Source organism: Schistocerca gregaria, chromosome 2, assembly GCF_023897955.1.
Source record: "Schistocerca gregaria isolate iqSchGreg1 chromosome 2, iqSchGreg1.2, whole genome shotgun sequence".
In the NCBI taxonomy this organism is placed as follows: domain Eukaryota; kingdom Metazoa; phylum Arthropoda; class Insecta; order Orthoptera; family Acrididae; genus Schistocerca; species Schistocerca gregaria.
Genome location: NC_064921.1, coordinates 674,982,678 through 675,001,270, shown reverse-complemented (window position 1 = coordinate 675,001,270; position 18,593 = coordinate 674,982,678). Strand labels below are relative to the sequence as shown.

General features: G+C 45.9%; 1 protein-coding gene across 2 annotated transcripts in view; it reads right to left on the bottom strand.

The window, feature by feature from the left end:
• LOC126334730 (ankyrin repeat domain-containing protein 40-like) overlaps positions 1-16,078 on the bottom strand; it is a 33,054-nt gene extending 16,976 nt beyond the window's left edge. Inside the window, exons 1-2 of one of the 2 annotated variants that reach the window (XM_049997269.1) lie at positions 15,424-16,078; positions 14,999-15,339 (exon numbers count right to left, since the gene is read on the bottom strand). In XM_049997269.1, coding sequence (XP_049853226.1) covers positions 14,999-15,339; positions 15,424-15,602 — 520 coding nt within the window. In that variant the 5' untranslated portion in view covers positions 15,603-16,078. The remainder of the gene's footprint in view (positions 1-14,998; positions 15,340-15,423) is intronic. The other variant, XM_049997270.1, reaches the window with a different exon arrangement.
• Positions 16,079-18,593: the final 2,515 nt, after the last annotated feature.

Sequence of the window (18,593 nt, the reverse complement as noted above, 5' to 3'; positions counted from 1 at the left end):
CAAGCTGGAATGTAAATTGGTAAAAAAAAGGGCATTCCAGCAGGAAGTGGCGGACAGTTAAAATTTGGGTGCAATGCATACAAAGCGGTGAGGCAGCACCACTGAGCAAATGACAATGGCTAAAATGACAGTGCCCAATACACAGCAAAGTTAAAATTATCCCCTCCCGGTGGGAGTGCCGAGAGGAGGTCGGGCGGTGAAGATGTCCCCATCCGTCTTGGTACAGATGAGGTGGCGCAGAAAGTGTATCGTTATAAGGAGGCAAGCCTGGCCCTCCTCTCATGTTGTAGCCAGGGAAGGGAAGGCTGCAGGGTCATATGAAGCAGAATTAAATGATCCTTCACCATTTGAATAGATGACCATTTGAGAATGACCAGATTTTTGCAGCTTGATATGCTTCATGCCCCAAGCATCCACCCTGATACCATCCATTTCAATCAGGGGCTCTCCCCATGGGTGCCATGCAGCCACAGCAAGGGCTGTCTGGCACGCCTGCCATTGCTGGGAGTTTTAGGAAGACAAGCAACCACTCCTTGGCATATGTAAGGAGGGAACTGCTCAGGTATCAATAGAGTGATCCCTGTGTTGTCAGGGGGCTTAGCCAGATGGGTACATAATGGTACATAACAGCCCCACCACACAGGCTGGCTCCACATGCGGGTGACCTAGCAGGGTGGAAGGGGGGCTACAGCAGAGAAGGAAGAGGGAAGAGGAATCCATGTCGGAAACACTAGGGAGGGTGTAGTTCCCCAAATGGCTCACACTAAAACAGAAAATTTAGAAGTGGAGGTTAAACATCAAGCAGAGACCTAAACTCCAAAAAGGATGAAAGAGAACAGGCACAAGGAACAGAATAGCAAGCAAAACAGGGAACCTGGTGGATAGCCAGATTGATATATATGAGAACACCGGGAAAGGGGAAGAGGGGGCAACAGTGAAGGAGCGAGGATATGGAGGGATGGTCAGGGTGAAGGAAAGGCGGCCAGAGAAGGAAGAATGGGCTGCAACAGCTCAGGGCCCCCTGTCCGCCACGCACGAACTCATGACAGAACCACGGGTCTCCTGGGGTGTCCTTCAGAAGCGAATGAAGTCCGAGGGGAACACCGACCGCTACACAAAGCCAAGGTGGATGGTTGGTTGGTTGATTGGGGTTGAAGGGACCAAACAGCAAGGTCATCAGTCCCTTGTTACAAAGGCGGTCAGTTCCGACAGAGGGACAGCTCAGAAGAGTCAAAAACGATAAAAGGTAAAAGGTAAAAGGCTAAAAAAGTGCAGTTGTGTCGTCAATGATAAAAACACAAGGAGGGAAGTCAGTAAATGGGCAACCTCAAGAGAGGAAATATCCCACCTGTGATGCAGTACAAGCAAGACCACATGCTATTTAAAAGCGTTCAACCGCCAGAGTGTAAAAGGGCGGATTGTAGAAGGGATTAAACAAACCTAAAAGGCGATAAAAACAGTAAAAGGGAAAAAAGAAGGAACATGGCCAGGGAGGGGAGTCAGGAATCTCCAAGCACAGCCTACAGTGGGAGACATCCCAACCCTCACCGCCCTGCCCCTACTCCAGAGGGAGATGAAAATCCTTAAAACTGAGAATAAAAACCACTTTCACGGAGGAAACTGAGAACCAGTTCAACCATCCGGGAATCGTCTGCTAATATTAAGGGTAAAGTGCAGGGAAGTCTGTACTTAGTACGCAAAGCTAAAAGAAGGGGGCATTCCACCAAAATGTGGGCCACCGACTGGAAAGCTCCACAACCACAAAGTGGGGGTGGCTCACCACGCAAAAAAAAGCCATGGGTCAGCCTGGTATGGCCGATGCGAAGACGACAGAGGGTGATTGAGTCCTTTCGCGAGAGGCGTAAGGAAGAACGCCATGGGACAGGTGTCACCTTAATCGCACGAAGTTTATTAGACAAGGAGGTAGCCTCCCAGGATGTGGCCCATGATTGCGCAAAGTGGGATTTGAGATGAAGCCGTAAATCCGCCACAGGAGGGGTGACAGGGAATGGGGGATAAGTGACTGCTCCCCCAGCCAAACGATCAGCAAGCTCATTTCCTTGGATGCCCACATGGCCAGGGACCCAAAGGAAGCTAACAGAACAAGCAGCGTGGTGGAGATCAGCGAGATGGTCATGGATGGAGGAGACCAAGGGATGACGGGAGAAACACTGGTCAAGTGCCTGAAGGCCACTCATTGCGTCTGTACATAACAAAACGCGATTGAGCTTGGACTGTTTAATAAAGGCCAGGGCCCGGGAGACCGCCATCAATTCCGCAGTGAACACCCCACATGCATTTGGCAGGAGATGATTTTCCATGCCTACAGAGGAGGTGAAGGCATAGCCCACACGATCAGCAGATTTAGAGCCATCAGTGTAAAAAACAACAGCATCCCGAAACTCAGATAAAATGCGGCGGAAAAAACAACGGAACACCATCGGGGGAACGGAATCTTTCGGACCTCGGCAGAGATCCATCCGAACTCGGGGCCGAGGAACTAACCAAGGAGGTGTGTTGGGGAGGGAACGTGGGATACAGGAAAAGGAAGGAAGCTGAAAATCATGGCGAAGAGACGCTAGGCGGAGCCCAACCGGTAAACCCGCCCGAGGGCGGGAGTCAGGTGGGCGACTTCCTTGGGCAGGGAACAGGATAGAATAGGAAGGATGAGTGGGAGAGGAACGGACAGCGATTGCATACGAAACCAGAAGCTGGGAGCGCCGAACGGAAAGGGGGGGGATCCCAGCCTCAACCAGGAGACTACCAACAGGGCTAGTCGGGAAGGCACCGATGGCCAAACGGATACCACGATGGTGGACCGGATCCAAGAGGCGCAATGTAGAAGGGGCAGCTGAACCGTAAACTTGACAACCATAGTCCAAGCGAGACAACACTAAGGCCCGATAAAGGTGGAGGAGAGTGGAACGGTCAGCACCCCAAGAGGTGTGGGCAAGGAAGCGAAGGACGTTTAGTTTACGGAAACATCCTATCTTCAGGCGTCTGATATGAGGCAGCCAAGTGAGCCTGTTGTCGAAAAGAAGGCCAAGGAAACGAAACTGTGGGACCACAGGTAATCGTTGTGCATTGAGATAGAGCTCTGGATCGGGGTGGACTGTCACACGGCGACAAAAGTGGACCACTCGCGATTTTAAAGGAGAAAGCTGAAATCCGTGTGAGATGGTCCATGCAGAGGCACGCCGTATAGCACCCTGGAGCTGCCGCTCTGCAGCGGCCATCGAAGAGGAACTAACCCAAATGCAGAAATCATCCACATACAGAGCAGGAGTGACCAAAGGACCGACGGAGGCCACAAGTCCATCTATAGCAATGAGGAACAGAAGTACACTCAATACGGAACCCTGAGGGATGCCATTCTCCTGGGTTCGCGGAGAACTTAAAACTGTACCAACCCTAACCCTAAACGAACGATGAAACAAGAACTGGCGGATAAAAATCGGGAGTGGGCCCCGAAGACCCCACTCATGAAGTGTAAGTAAGATATGATGGCGCCAAGCCGTATCATAGGCCTTGCGAAGGTCGAAAAATACAGCAACCAAATGGCGGCGCTGGGAAAAGGCCTGCCGAACTGCGGATTCCAAGCGAAGTAAATGATCGATCGGAGACCGTCCCTCTCGGAAGCCACACTGGTAAGGGGACAACAGACGCCGAGATTCGAGGACCCAAGTGAGCCGACGGGCTACCATCCGTTCAAGTAACTTACAAACAACGTTCGTCAGACTAATTGGCCGATAGCTGTCGACGAACAGGGGGTTCTTACCGGGCTTAATGACGGGAACCACGATGCTATCCCTCCATTGAGAAGGGAAGTCACCCTGGAGCCAAATACGGTTAAATACCCGGAGAAGATGTCGCTGTTGTGGAGCACTGAGATGTTGAAGCAGTTGGTTATGAATGGAGTCTGGGCCAGGGGCTGTATCATGAGAAGAGGAGAGTGCGGAAAGAAGTTCCCATTCAGTAAAAGCGTCGTCGTATGATTCTGACTGGCTGGGGGTAAAACATAAGGCGGAAGCTTCGGCCCGCTGTTTCTGGGGAAGGAAAGCAGCCGGATAGGAGGCTGATGCCGACGCTGTTGCAAAATGGGTCGCAAGGTGTTCCGCGAGAATCAACGGGTCCGTGCAAAGGCCATCCGGGAGGTGAAGACCCGGGAGGGTAGACTGCCGATGGCAACGTTGGAGAGAGCGAAGTGTAGCCCATACCCGCGACAGAGGGACAGCAGAACCGAGGGAAGAAACAAAGCGTTCCCAACACATCCGTTTGCTCCGTTTGATTAAGTAACGGGCTTTTGCGCGAAGGCGTTTAAAGGTAATAAGATTGGCAACGGATGGATGCCTCTTAAGGTGTTGCAAAGCTCGACGGCGATCACGGATGGCAACGGCAATGTCCGAACTCCACCAAGGGACCTGCCGGCGGCGAAATGGTCCAGATGAGCGCGGGATAGCAAGGCTAGCAGCGTGAACAATCGCGTCAGACATGTCACATATGACATCATCAATACCATCCGACAATGAGGGAGAAAAAACGACCTGTGCAGTAGGCCAATTGGCACGTTGGAAGGACCAACGAGGTGATCTGTCCACGGGGGAGCGGGAAGGGAGCGAGAGAATCAACGGGAAGTGGTCACTATCGCAAAGGTCGTCGTGCGGTGACCATTTTAGGGAAGGGAGGAGGGAGGGAGAAGAGAGAGAAAGATCAATGGCAGAAAAGCTACCATGATCGGCACTGAAATGGGTAGGGGAGCCATCGTTAAGAAGGCACAAGTCGTGGTCGGTAATAAACTGGTCAATGAGATGACCCCGACTAGATGGAAATGCACTGCCCCACAAGGGATGATGTGCATTAAAATCGCCAAGTATAAGGAAGGGAGGAGGAAGTTGCTGAAGGAGGGCACTTAAGGAGGCAGGTGTAGGAGTTCTGTCAGGAGGGAGATACAGATTGCAAATTGTGACCCCAGAGTCCAGGTGGATCCTAACAGCAACTGCTTCCAATGTAGTTTGGAGAGGAATCCACGTGCTGGCAATGTCCGTTCGGACCAACGTGCAAACTCCGCCAGACGCCCGTAGGGGGCCGACCCGATTTCGACAGAAAGCACGGAAGCCACGGAGGGTTGGTGAGTGACCACCAGTAAAATGAGTTTCTTGTAGAACCACACAAGCCGCAGAGTAAAACGAAAGAAGGGATTGCAACTCCGGTAGGTGACGGTAATAGCCATTACAGTTCCATTGGATAGCCAAAGAACGATGAGTCAATTGGGGGGTGAACAGGCTAATGTCAGTCATGCCGGTGGGTCACCACCCGTCACCGACAAGGAGGGGGCGACATCCATGAATAACAGGTCAGAGACAGGTTGTGAAGATGGGGACGAGACCTCTGGCGACACCAGAGACTCCTTGTCCCGGGACTTGTGCTTCTTCTTTCTTTCTGTTTGGGATCGTGGAGGGCTGTGCAACAAAATGGAGCCAGCCACAGCATGATCGGGAACAGAAAGAGAGCGGGCGATCTGGGGGCCCGCAGACCGTGGTTCTCGTGGTGGCCGCGTGGCAGCAGACCTTTGGCCTGGAAGGTGCCGGGAAGGGGGATCCCGCGAGGGGCGCCCATGACCGGCAGACGCCGAAGAAGCAGGACACTTCTCCAGCCAGGGAGAGGAAGCGGTGCCCGGAGGGGATGGTGTGGGAACCGCAGGGGGAGGGGGGAGGAAAGGGGTTCGGGACTGGGGTAAGGAATGAGGAGGAGGGGGTGAAGATACTACTGAAGCATAACTAGTTGTCAGGGTCACTGGATGAAGGCGTGTATACTTTTTACGGGCCTCGGTATAGGTGAGACGATCAAGAGTCTTATACTCCTGTATCTTTTTCTCTTTCTGATACACTGGGCAATCCAGTGACCGTGAAGAATGATTCCCACGACAATTTACGCACACAGGAGGGGGAACACAGGAACTTCCCTCATGGAACGGATGTCCACAGTCACCACAGAGGGGGGCCTGCGAACAGCGCGAAGACATGTGGCCAAAACGCAAACACTTGAAACATCGCATAGGTGGTGGGATGTATGGCTTCACGTCACACCGATAGACCATAATCTTGACCTTCTCAGGGAGGGTGTCCCCTTCAAAGGCCAAGATAAAGGCACCAGTGTCAACGCGGTTGTCCTTCGGACCGCTCTGAACCCGCCGAACAAAGTGAACCCCCCGCCGGCTTAGATTGTCCCGAAGTTCCTCATCAGATTGAAGGAGGAGGTCTCTATGGAAAATTACACCTTGCACCATGTTCAAGGACTGGTGTGGGGTAATTGACACAGGAATCGTACCAAGATGGGTACAGGCACGGAGAGCTGCAGACTGGGTAGCTGAAGCAGTTTTAATCAACAGCGACCCAGACCGCATCTTGCTGATAGAGTCCACCTCGCCAAACTTGTCTTCGATGTGTTCAACAAAAAACATAGGTTTCGTATGAGTAAAAGTATCCTCATCAGTTCTGGCGCAAACCAGATAGCGAGGGAAAGGTTTCGCCCCCAGCCGACGAGCCTGGCCCTCCTCCCAGGGGGTAGCCACGGAAGGGAAGGCGGAAGGGGCAGAGGAAGCAGCACGTGAAGAATCTTTTCCAGTCAAAGAGACGGCCGGAGAACGGCCAGAGTTGTGGACTCTTATGCGTTTCATGAGCATAGTGTCCGCCCTGATACCACCCACTCCGATCAGGGGCTCTCCTCATGGGCGCCACCCAGCCACAGCAAGGGCCGTCTGGCACGGCGGCCATTGCTGGGAGTTCCGATGCTCCAGGACGACAAGCAACCACTCCTAGGCTTACATGAGGAGGTCACAGCTCAGGTATCAGACGTGTGATCCCTGTGTTTTCAGGGGGCTCAACCAAAAGGGTACATAGCAACCCCACCACACGGGCTGGCTACTGTGCTGGCTATGGACCCTAGCGTCAAACAACGACGTAAAGGAAACGATGGAATCAATGATGATGGCACACGCCGGAGACACTAGGTAAGGTGCTCTTCCCCAAATGGCTCACACTACGGAAGAAAATTTAGTGATGGAGGTCAAACCCCAGAGGGGACCAGAGAATACCAAAAGGATGAAGGAATTTACAGAACAAGGCCGAATTGCAAGGTCAACAGAACCAGGAGAATAGCAGGGCCAACATAAGGAGGGACACCATAAGTAGGGACACCAAGAGAGGGAGAGGAGAGGTCGGAGGGAAGGATGAAGGACAGGAAAGGAGGGGAAGGGAAAGGAAATGCAGCCCGGAAAAAGAAGGAAGGCTGCAATAGCTCGGGGCCCCGTGCTCGCCACGCACGTACTCACGAAAGGACCGCGAGCCCCCTGGGGGGGCCAAGGTGGAAGGTGGTGAAGGGTTCACACTCATCGGGAAAGTGGCAGGTAATGTGAAGTTACACTGCCGCAACAACAGCTGAGAGCGAACTCCAGGAGGTATCAGAGAGGAGGGATGCACCCCATACTGGCAGTCAAAGGACTCTTTGAAGAAGGAGTCATTGGATGGGTGGCCAGGCATTGCAGACAAATGGCACGGTACCCACTGAGCAGAATATCACGTCGGTTTTACAGCGATAGCTCAGCAGCTTCTGCATAGAGACTATCAACCAGTAAAAGGCACCAGTGGCCAAATGGATGCCACAGTGGTGAATTGTATTTAAATGGCGTAAAATGGATGGATGTGCAGCTGCATAAATGAAACTCCCATGGTCTAGTTTTGAACAGACAAGTGTTCAGTACAAACACTCCCCAGGAAGTACCGCTGAGGACCCGTAGGACATTGAGGGACCGGGTACAATGGGCACCCAGGTAAGACATGAGAGAGGACCAAGAAAGTTTCCTATCAAGCATAAGTCCCAGGAATTTCATAGTTTCAGTGAATGGAAGGGCAACAGGTCCAAGATGAAAAAATGGTGAAAGAAACCCATTGCACCATCTAAATTCATACAAACAGTTTTGTTTGTGGAAAAGTGAAAGCTACTGTCCATGCTCCACGAGTAAATACAATCAAGACTTTGCTGAAGATGCCATTCAAGGAGGCAAGTCCACAGAGAACCTGCAATAGACCACAAAATTGTCAACAAAGAGGGAGCCAAAGTTGCCTTTTGGGAGACAGACCATAATAGGTTTAATGGCATATCAAAGAGGACGACAATTAGGACAGAACCCTGAGGGACACCATTTTCTTGGATAAATGTGTCCAACAAGGGAGATACCAAATGTACCTTGAAAACCTGATCTTTTAAAAATTCAGGAAGGAAATGGGGCAGGCAGTCTCAAAAGCCCTACATGTAGAAACTGCAGAGGATACCAAACCCCCGGCAGATGTTGTGGGCTTTCTCCAAAACAAAAACCACAACCAGTCTGGTATTTCTGCAGGAAACCATTAATGACATTGCTGGACAGAGGGAAGACATGGTCAACTGCAGTACAGTGCAATCAAAATCCACACAGTTGATTAGTAGACTCACCATACCACCACACCAGCAGGGCACGAATCATATGTTTCATCACCTTGCAAACACAGCTGGTGAGAGAAATGGGGCGGTAGCTAGAAGGAAGAGATTTGTTCTTACCGGGCTTAGGTATGGGTTTTACGGTGGCTTCATCTCAGCATCTGGAAAACGTGTCCTCTGCCTAGAAGCGACTACACATATGAAGGAGAGAGCTAGAGAGAGGTGCTGTAACATCTGAATGTGAACATTGTCCAGCCCTGGGCAGAGGATCGAGATGAAGTGAGAGCATGATGTAGCACCCTCATAGTAAAAGCGGCATTTAGCACTCGCGATTCTAAGAGGATAAGGATATTGGCTGAGCTTCCTCCACTCATTTCCGATGGAGGAAGGCAGGGCGATAGTGGGTGGTGCTTGAAATCTCTGCAAAATAATGGCCCAAGGTGATGGAGATAGCAACAGCATCCACTATGACATTGCCTGCTATGGTCAGGTCAGAAACTGGGGAATGGACCTTGGTCCCAGAGACCATCAGAGGTTGGCCCACACAACGGAAGAGGGAGTGGAACTGTTAAAAGAACTAGTAAACAAAAGCCATCTATCGTTTTTACTAGTCCGAAGACTGCAACAACACTGTGCACACAACCATTTATAATGAATGCAGTTCACCATTGTAGGAATACAGTTAAACATGTGGAGTGTGTGTGTGTGTGTGTGTGTGTGTGTGTGTGTGTGTCACAGGACGCCTCAGTCTGCCAAGTGACAGGGACGCAGTGCAGCAAAGATGAAGTGCGAGGAATGGAACATTCTGTGGCATTAATAATAACATTTGTAAGGTATTCGACGTGGTCGTCACAATTCGGGAAATGTTCGTCAAAGGTCACCAGGAGGAGTAAAGCCTCCAGTTGGCCTTATAAAACTGCTGTTTGAGTTTGCATGTGAGTAGTGTACAAGTCAGCAAACGGATAGCACACGGGAAATCGCCACTCGAGTACATTTCAAAGAGAAGAGACCATGCAAAACAATGGGCAAGCTGGGCAGTGCAGAATGTGAGCTGCAAACGGAAATAGGTGTGTGTGGACTCTAAAAGGAACATGGTAGCTCCAGTGTTAAAGCAGATGAGGTGATGTAGGCTGAGAAGGTCAGCCAAGAGGGCACCACTCTGATAAGTTCTGGAAGAGCCCCAAAGGGGATGGTTCAAATTAAAATCACTAAGCAGCACAAAGGGGTGAGGGAGTTGACCAATAAGCTGGAAGATGTCTGCTATGGGAACACTGAATGATGGAGGGATGTAGATAGTACAAAGAGAAAAGGTGAAGCAAGGAAGGAAAATGTGTGGACTGCAACAGCTTGCGGCCGGGGTTCAGTTACACGGTTTGACTACAAATCCCATCCTTTATGAGCAGCACGATTCCCCCATGAGATGGAATGCCATCCTTGAGGGGAAGGTGAAAGAAGATCGGAAAGAAATGTGAGAGGTCAAAGCGGTCGTGAGGACTCAATTTTATTTCCCGGAGGCAAAGAACAAGTGGACACTGTGGTTCCAAGAGCAGCTGTAATTCCTTCTTGTTGGCTATTAAGGCCGCAAACCTCCCTTGGAGGAGAGTCATAACAGAGAAAGGAGTCAAAGGAAAAATGAAGGGGCATCACCTCAGCAGTTTCCCAGTGCCAGCCTTCGAAGACACTCTGCTACAGGGCACAGAGGCAACACAGAGGTCAGCCGGGTGAGGGTATGATGCAGCGACACAGTTGAAGATGATGTCCATGTCGGCAAAGGAGATCACTTGCCTCTGATTTCTTGGAGCCTTTGTAGATGGCAGATGGAGATTCAGATGTTTGTTGACTGGAGGGGCGTAAAAAGTCTTCGCGGGAGTATTCTTTCCATCCCGTCTGAACTGCTGGTTGTGTAGCAAGTGATTTCACTGAGTAATGCAAAAATTTGGTGGCTTGTAGCAACTGGAGGAGGAGGAGATGGGATGCTACTGTGACACTGGGTGATTAGACAACCGCAGTGCTGAATTTGAGTTTGCAAACCTGCGTGGCCATGTCGTTCATGGAGCCAGGTGTAGTGAGAATGGTGCTGTAAGTGCCAGATGGTGAAACACAGGGCTGCCAACTACTTACAACTGACAGGGTACGGCATTTTTTCCTTCACCCAGATCTTCTCGATGGCCCACTCATTGAGGCACATGGAGAAGGCTGCATAGTCGCTATTGCATTTCATACAGCAGGGAGGAGGTGGGCAATCACCCTCGTGAGCATCCCAACCACAAGTAACACATTTGACTGTGTTTCAGCAGGACATTCAGGTGTGGTTGTAATGATGACACTGGTTGCAAGGCATCAGGTTCGGAATGTACGGTCAGACTGTGATGGTTTCATAGCCTGCCTTGATCTATGATGGCACTAAGTATGCATCAACCTCCTTCATCACCTTATGGACTGCAGTGATGTGCTGATCAGAGAGGTAAGTTTGGATTTCTGCCTCTGTCAGACCATTGAGCAGCCTAGTGTAAATAACACCACGCTAAGAATTCAGCATTTGATGGGCCTCGACACAAACGGGTACCCGTGGAGGAAAGAAGCGGCAAGCAGTTTTTGTGCTTCAGAATCACAATCAGTCTCCAAAAACAAAGTGCCACAGCGTAAATGACAGCAGGACTTCACAGCCACAAATTGCATCAACACCCTTCTGAATAATAAATGGATTACCCGTAGCAAAGGACAGTGTCTTTGGTATATGACACCATGAGGAAGAAGGTGCAGCTAAGAGGGTCTTTCAATTGTCAGCCACATTCCGTTTACATTTACTAGACATAGAATGAGGAGATGATTAGCTCATTGCGAGAAAATACCTACAATTGTCAGTCTCTCTGATGACTGCTCCCTCCAACTGGGACAGCGAGGTCATCAGTCCCATCGGATGAGGGAAGAAAATCGGCCGTGCCCTTTCAAAGGAACAATCCCAGCATTATCCTGAAGCAATTTAGGGAAATCACGGAAAACCTAAATCAAGATGGCCAGATGCGGGTTTGAACCGCCATCCTCCCAAATGCAAGTCCAGTGTGCTAACCATAGCGCAACATCGATCAATCTTTTTCCAGGAGAGAGGTGCCCCACCAAACCTGCAAGCAGTCAATGAGGCCAAAAAGCCCTATCAACAAATTAATTCTGAGTACTGTCCATAGTCAAGCCCGCCTCTTTAGCTGAGTGGTCAGCAAGGTAGACTGCCATACTGGGGACTCAGGTTCGATTCCTGGTACTGCCAGGGGTTTTTGCATGTTGGGAGGACCGGTAGAGGATGTACTCAGTGTCATGATGCCAACTGAGGAGCTACTGAACCAAAAAGTAGTGGTTCCTAGGTCACGAAACCCAACAATGAGCAGGAGAGCAGTGTACTGAGTCTGTATCCCTCCTTACCACATCTGAAATTGCTACTGCCAGAGGATGACTTGGCAGTCGCTCACACCCGATTGACCCATCAGAGCCAGAATACAGAACCAATGTTCATAGTGAATGTGTTTGAAATTAGTTTCATTATAAAATTTACAACAGTGCTTGTCTGTACAATGTAAGGTGGTTCTTTTTTTTCCGCTACCACAACAGATGAAATTTTGTAACTATGGGAATTCTTGCACTGACACTGCAGTATATCTAGATGCTTGTGAGCTCTGTGGTCGGCAACAGGGATTTGTTTCTTACGCTAAACACAAGGCACAAAAAGTTCGTAAAAAATGTGTGCAACATATTTAGTCAGATGAAGATAGTTAGAGACAAGTGCAGATTTTCATACTCAAATTGTCCTTGCAAATCCTTTAGTCTCTGTAGGAATACTTTAAATCCACTTAATTGTATTACATGGTAATCTTTCACTGAAACGAGTGGAATAGTATTAGATGTAAAGACGACATAGGCTAGTTCGCTTCTTCCAGCCATTTGTGTGTTTTAAATCACTTCCCCAAATCAATTTAGGCAAATACTGAGAATTTTCGTATCATAAGGTCATACTCAATCATATTCTTTATTGCCCATTCCTAAAAATTTTAAAGTGAAAATCATAATAATATTAGCTCATAATTATTATTTTATACCTCAAGCTTCATTGTTCCATATCTTTTCTTTTTATGAATTGTGGGTATGTTAAAACACTTTTCCTATTTCCATTTAATAATGTTTTACAGCATTATCATACCCTCAGACAAGCTACCACTGAGGAATAAATGTATGTTAAATGGGGCAGTGTAACAGGGATAATGTGTCAGAGCCCTTTCTAGAACCTCCTGCAGACAGTTGGGTTTAGAATTTCCTGAACAAGTGCTTCCAAGTATGAGGTCTCCTTAGTACTGAATCAGCTAATGCTGGTATGAGATTGTTGTCAGAATACAACAGTAAAATTCATGTGTAACACTGGAACAAGAAATAATTTACACTGTCCATCACTCCGCTATAGTGTGGCAAAGAAAGAAGTGAGGCACTCAGCCATAGAAATCTTTGACCATTGACAAAAAATTTAATATATAATAAAATTAACTTCAAACAATAAGTGGGATCATATCTGTTTGACAAACTGCTATGCCACACGAAGAATTCCTGAAAGTGTGCAAGTGGAGATTATATATGAGAGAGAGAGAGAGAGAGAGAGAGAGTTAAAAAAAATAATTTACAATATTTACAATCACCTTCAGGAATCATGTAAGCGATCAGCATGGTGCATATTTTCCACTGTTGCACTTAAATTGTAGCATTGTCTCATTCCCACTGTTGCACTTAAATTGTAGCATTGTCTCATTCCATATCATAATGAGATTTCCCAATTATGATCCATGAAACAGCTAAATAACTCTGCCATGTGGCTTGATGGCTCAGTATACTGTTGCCTAACTACAAATCCAAAGGGTCCACTATCCACTCTTCATCTCTGGCTCATTAACACGAAAATTGCAAGTTGCACTGGGTTGGAGATCACGTTAAACTATAGGTCCCCTGTAACTGGCTGGGTACATCAGTTCACAATCCAAAGCCAAGAGTATACTACCTCCAAAAGAAGCTGACTTAGTAAAGAACTGTAGCTTCAAACCAACCTTCACGTTAAGAGTCACGTAACAAAAACGTAAAAGGAACACATTTTGTGTACTTACATTTGTTCACAGTAGCAAATGTCCGTGCACAAAAGTCTTTCATTTCAGTTTATATGTTTTCAGTTGCATGCACATTATTAATCTTTTTTTTTTTTTTTTTTTTTTTTTTTTTTGTAATTATAACTTGTCCATACAGCAAACTACTTAAGGATTCTAATGGAATAGCTATAGGAGCACACAACATGCTGCTCCGTTGGATGATTCAAAGAGGAAGATGCCTTACAAAACGTTGCGGAACATTGTGGACTAACACAGCAAGAAACCTGAGATTCTATTGCATCAACATCCAACAAGAACCTTTATTTGCATATGCTATTGACAACTGCAACACTGTAAAATGAAATGCAGCCATCTGAAGATAAGCATAATGGCCAAATATCTGTCATGGCAACAAAGTAAAGCTTATTAAATGTATTTATCGCTGGTTTTAGCCCCCACCCCCAAGAATCTTTAACATGACAGTTCTTAAAACCATGGTTAGCAAGCTGCTATAGCATTTCTATTTTTCCACATATACTCCGCACATCACTAAACAGTGTACTTCTCTTTGTGTCATGTATTAAGATTTCTTACTCCTCCAATTCCTAAACACTTTGCACAAACTTCTTACTATTACTACCAGGAGCAATGCTACCAAATACTGTCTTCACATGTATTACCCCAATAGAATAAATGGTTGAGAAAGCAGACTATCATGTTTTGTCTACATGTGAACACAGTAACATTATGTGGCTACATTCCAATTAGATTATCAATGGAATGACAATTTTTAGCAAATTATACATCTCAGTTCCAAGAAACATTGGTATAACCATTTGGGGTATTTTGGTGTCACTGTCTTTTGTTTGGAATTACATTTTGTGAGAGCTGATTTAAGATCAAAAGAGAGTCTGCTGTAAACCAAAGGTAGCCTGTTCTGGAATTCTCTTCTTCTAGTCTGTTATGTCTGACAATCGCAAATTTGTCTTATTGTCAGTGTCACTGACAAACATAACTATGCATAGATATATTTTTCATGTCTGAGATGTGAACTTCAAAATTAATCATTTAGCTGTCAAAATGGAAACAGATATAAATTGTTTTTGTCATGATACCATTACTGACAACATGTTGAAAACTGCTCCAAAATCTAACATGTGTTTAAATGACAGTAGGGCCTAACTTAATACCAAAAAAAGTCAGTCGCCCTAATGATTTCTTTCACAACTATGTCGTTCATAACCTCTTCATACTGTAGCAAAATCTCAAGCATAACTCCTAACAATATTATAATTTGCGTTTACATCTTAATGCATATCTAGACTGGGAAGATAACCTTTGGCAAAAACAGAGCCCAAATTGAAAGGCGAAAAATGTGTCCTTAATATTATAGCAGATGAAACTCTTACCATCACAGATTGCACCACTATGCTGGGCAGACTTAGCAACAGCTGCATGCACTGGCACACTCGAATTTGAAAGCCCGGAGTCTGCAGCAGGAGGCTTCCTTGAATTCATGGTGATAAGCGTTGGGTTCTTCAGGTAATTGGGTACTATTGGTAGCTGTTGGGTAGAATCTTGGGCATCAGTATTAGACGGCGTTTCCAATAGTTTACGAATTTCTGCGCTACTACATAAAGCTGCCGGTAGTTCGCCCTTGTTTGTCAAAATGTTCTTGTCAGCTCCATTTGCGAGCAAGAGAAGTACTATATCTTTGTGACCTCTTTTGGCAGCCCAATGCAATGCTGTCCTAACCAAGAAACAGATAAGGAAATATCAAACACTGTTACGTCGATATTGACAGTTGTAACCTCACTGGGAAATAACATCTTACCAGCCGTTGATTTTATGTCGTGCGTTAACATCTAGGGTGCCATTACTAAGAAGCAATTCTACTGTTTCTATGTCACCTATACAGGATGCTTCCCTCAATGACTCTTCTCGCAAAGAATCATGCTGCACATTTTTCACTAGTTCAGTGTTATGGTTTTCCGCGGTATGACTAGCATTCATCACATACACACACCAACTCAAGTCACACAACACCTACTGTTGCAGCAGCTGCACTAAATTTCTCCCCTGATTTTTCTTCCACAGATCTTGCCAACCTTTACCTACTACAGCATCCTCAGAGAAAAAAATCGCCGACAAGTTTTGTCGATAGGATTTGCTAAAGGCGAGTATTCATTATAATTCGTACAAATTAATGATCATATTTTAACAGTAACATACGATATCTCACAAATAAACTGTGACATTTATTAGCAGAACACGCATTGTCACTAATATCTGCGTGATTGTTGGCTCATTAGATTTATTTCGAGCGGCGGAAACCAGACGCTTGTGTCATTACAGAACGGTTTAACACGGTAAACCATTTGCTATATAAGATTTGTATTGTATACAAGCGTGAAAACGATGATCAAACTTAATTATTAAATCTTAGTAACTGTCAAAAAATTCGCGCGACCAGGGACAGAATATTAGATATAGTGAAACGACTTACTTCTGTCATTTACAATCGACTCTCGATAATTTGACACTCGATAATTGGAAACAATCAATAATTTGAAATTTTGTTACTGATCCCTTGAAAAAAATCTCGAAAAATCGAAAAATATCAATGTATTTTGATCCCCTCGGCAATCTGATGCTATAGTGGTGAAGGCACCTTAGCAAAAGGCAGGACTTCCCATCCTCTATAGTTTGAAGTCCGCTTCTGGGATTTCCACTGAAGTTCTCCTCCTCCTGTGACTTCCCGTACAGGGTAGGACCATCTGTCGTTTGTTTCTCCGACCTGTATGGTATTCACTCACACTGTGTTCTAGTCAATCCGTGTTTCCTGAAACTGTGAAATGCCATAAGCGTTAGAAGGAAGAAGGTAATAAAAAAAAAGCTTGTTGTTGAAGCTGCGGAGAGTGGAATTTAAAAAAAATTGTTGCAAAACAAACGGCTATTTTACCATCTACCTTGTCGATTATTTTAAAAAAAACAATAATCGTGTAGCTATAAGTGTATCAGGGACTGAAAGAAAAATGCCACGTCTGCGTGAAATTCTCCGTGTTGACCAGTACTTATACAAGTGGATAAATCGGTGTAGGCCTAGAGGACAGAAAGTTCCCATGGGTGGTTTCATGTTGAACGAAAACAGTTAAGTTTCTTGTTCAGTCTCTCAGGATTGAAGGATTAGAGTAAGTGAACGGTAGCTCTCAAAATTTAAGAAAAATCTGTGGACAGTTCCCTTATTATTGCATGGACTGGTGAAGTAAAACTACTTCTGAATGGCTACGACCCACCCAACATATTCAACACAGGTGAAATTACTCATTTCGTTTTATAAATGTCTTCCTGATCGCATCCTGGCATTCAAAGACGAAAAGTGTTACAGAGGAAAATTGAGCAAAGACGGAATAACTGTCCTTGCAGCTTGTAACATCTGCGGATCTCAAGCACTGAAACTACTGATAGTAGTGAAATCTGAGAAGCGGCTTTGTTTCAAGAGAAGAAAATGGCTTCCCGCAACTTATCACTGAAACAAAAGATCATTGATGACGACAGGACACAGAACACATAGAGACAGACATGTTTAATGTCTGTTTCAAGAACGGTTTCATAACTGTTTCAAGAATGGCTATGAAAAAGAACAAACGCAATATTTTACTCTTTTTGCACAACTGGGAAAACTAATTTTTGTCCCACCCAAAACATCAAGATTGCAATCAATGTACCAGGGCATAATAAAATATTTTAAAACACCCTACCTTAGACAAATCACTTCACTGGCGCTGGAAAGCACTGAAAAATGCGAGAAAGCAAACGTGATAGTTTTGACCGTTATAACCATGATTGATAAGGGCTGAAAAAATGTCAACCCTGTTACTCTCGCATAGTTCCTTCAGAAAGTGTTCATTTGTTTTGAACAGAAGAAACGCGGAAAAAACAGCCATCAGAGGCGCGAGAATTAAGGAATTTAGTCCCACCAGGCTCATGGTGGGAGCTTCCACCCAGCTGTGATTGTTTGAGGATTCTGTTCATGTTGATGATGACATCGGTATCCATTGTGTTCTAACCTATCCTGAACTGTTGGCTTGTCACGATGAAGACGAGGAAGATAACGAAGAACGATGGTCACATTTACCAACGCAAGGTTACCTGTCTGTACTCTAGGCTCCTAAGCCGTCAGAACGAAAATGAGTGATGATTTCTTTTCAACTCTCATTATCACCGAAATTCGCTGGACAATGCTCGATGAGTCGCTCTCTCAAAAGAAAACCACTGACAACTTTTCAAAATGAGGTGTAACATTTTGATTTGTTTGTTTCTTATATATTGTATGCATGTACCATTTGCATATATGCTTGTGTTATTTTGGACATCATTAACCCTTTCAGACCCTGTGGCTACAATTGTATACATTAACTTTTACTGTGTCTTAACTGCAATGGAAGTATTTTTCCCAACTACAACTGGAGGCAAAGATCTGTGCATTTTCAACCTTTTCATTTTGAATAAGTGCTGCTAACTGCTGTGCATCACTATGAAAATATTAGCTAGTAAATGTAGCAGTGCGCAGCAGCTTGTGACTACCAGAGTACATGGATGTGGTTGGTTCGCTATATTCCACTATATAAATGAGTATCGTTAATGTTATTTTGCATGGCAATTATTGAATGATAATTTTACTATTTATTAAAAATAGAGAATTTTTCGTAATTAGTTATTTTAGTCCATAAAATGAAGCCAAGTGCACAAAGTATGTTTTGAAAGCTCGTACATATTTTTGCATAAATCTTACATTTGAAATCATTAACACTTGAACAGGTGGGCTGGGGTACAGAGTACCCCACATTCAGTTTTCTGCTAGTGGCAACAGTGCTTTTTGTCAGTGATTACAGGCACACTAGCTATTTCTCTATTGTTGTCTCAGCTACCGACCATTGTATGCGGGTTGATTGATAGGTAATGCCTCCATACTCGTAACTCTTAAACAGTTGGCAGCATTGG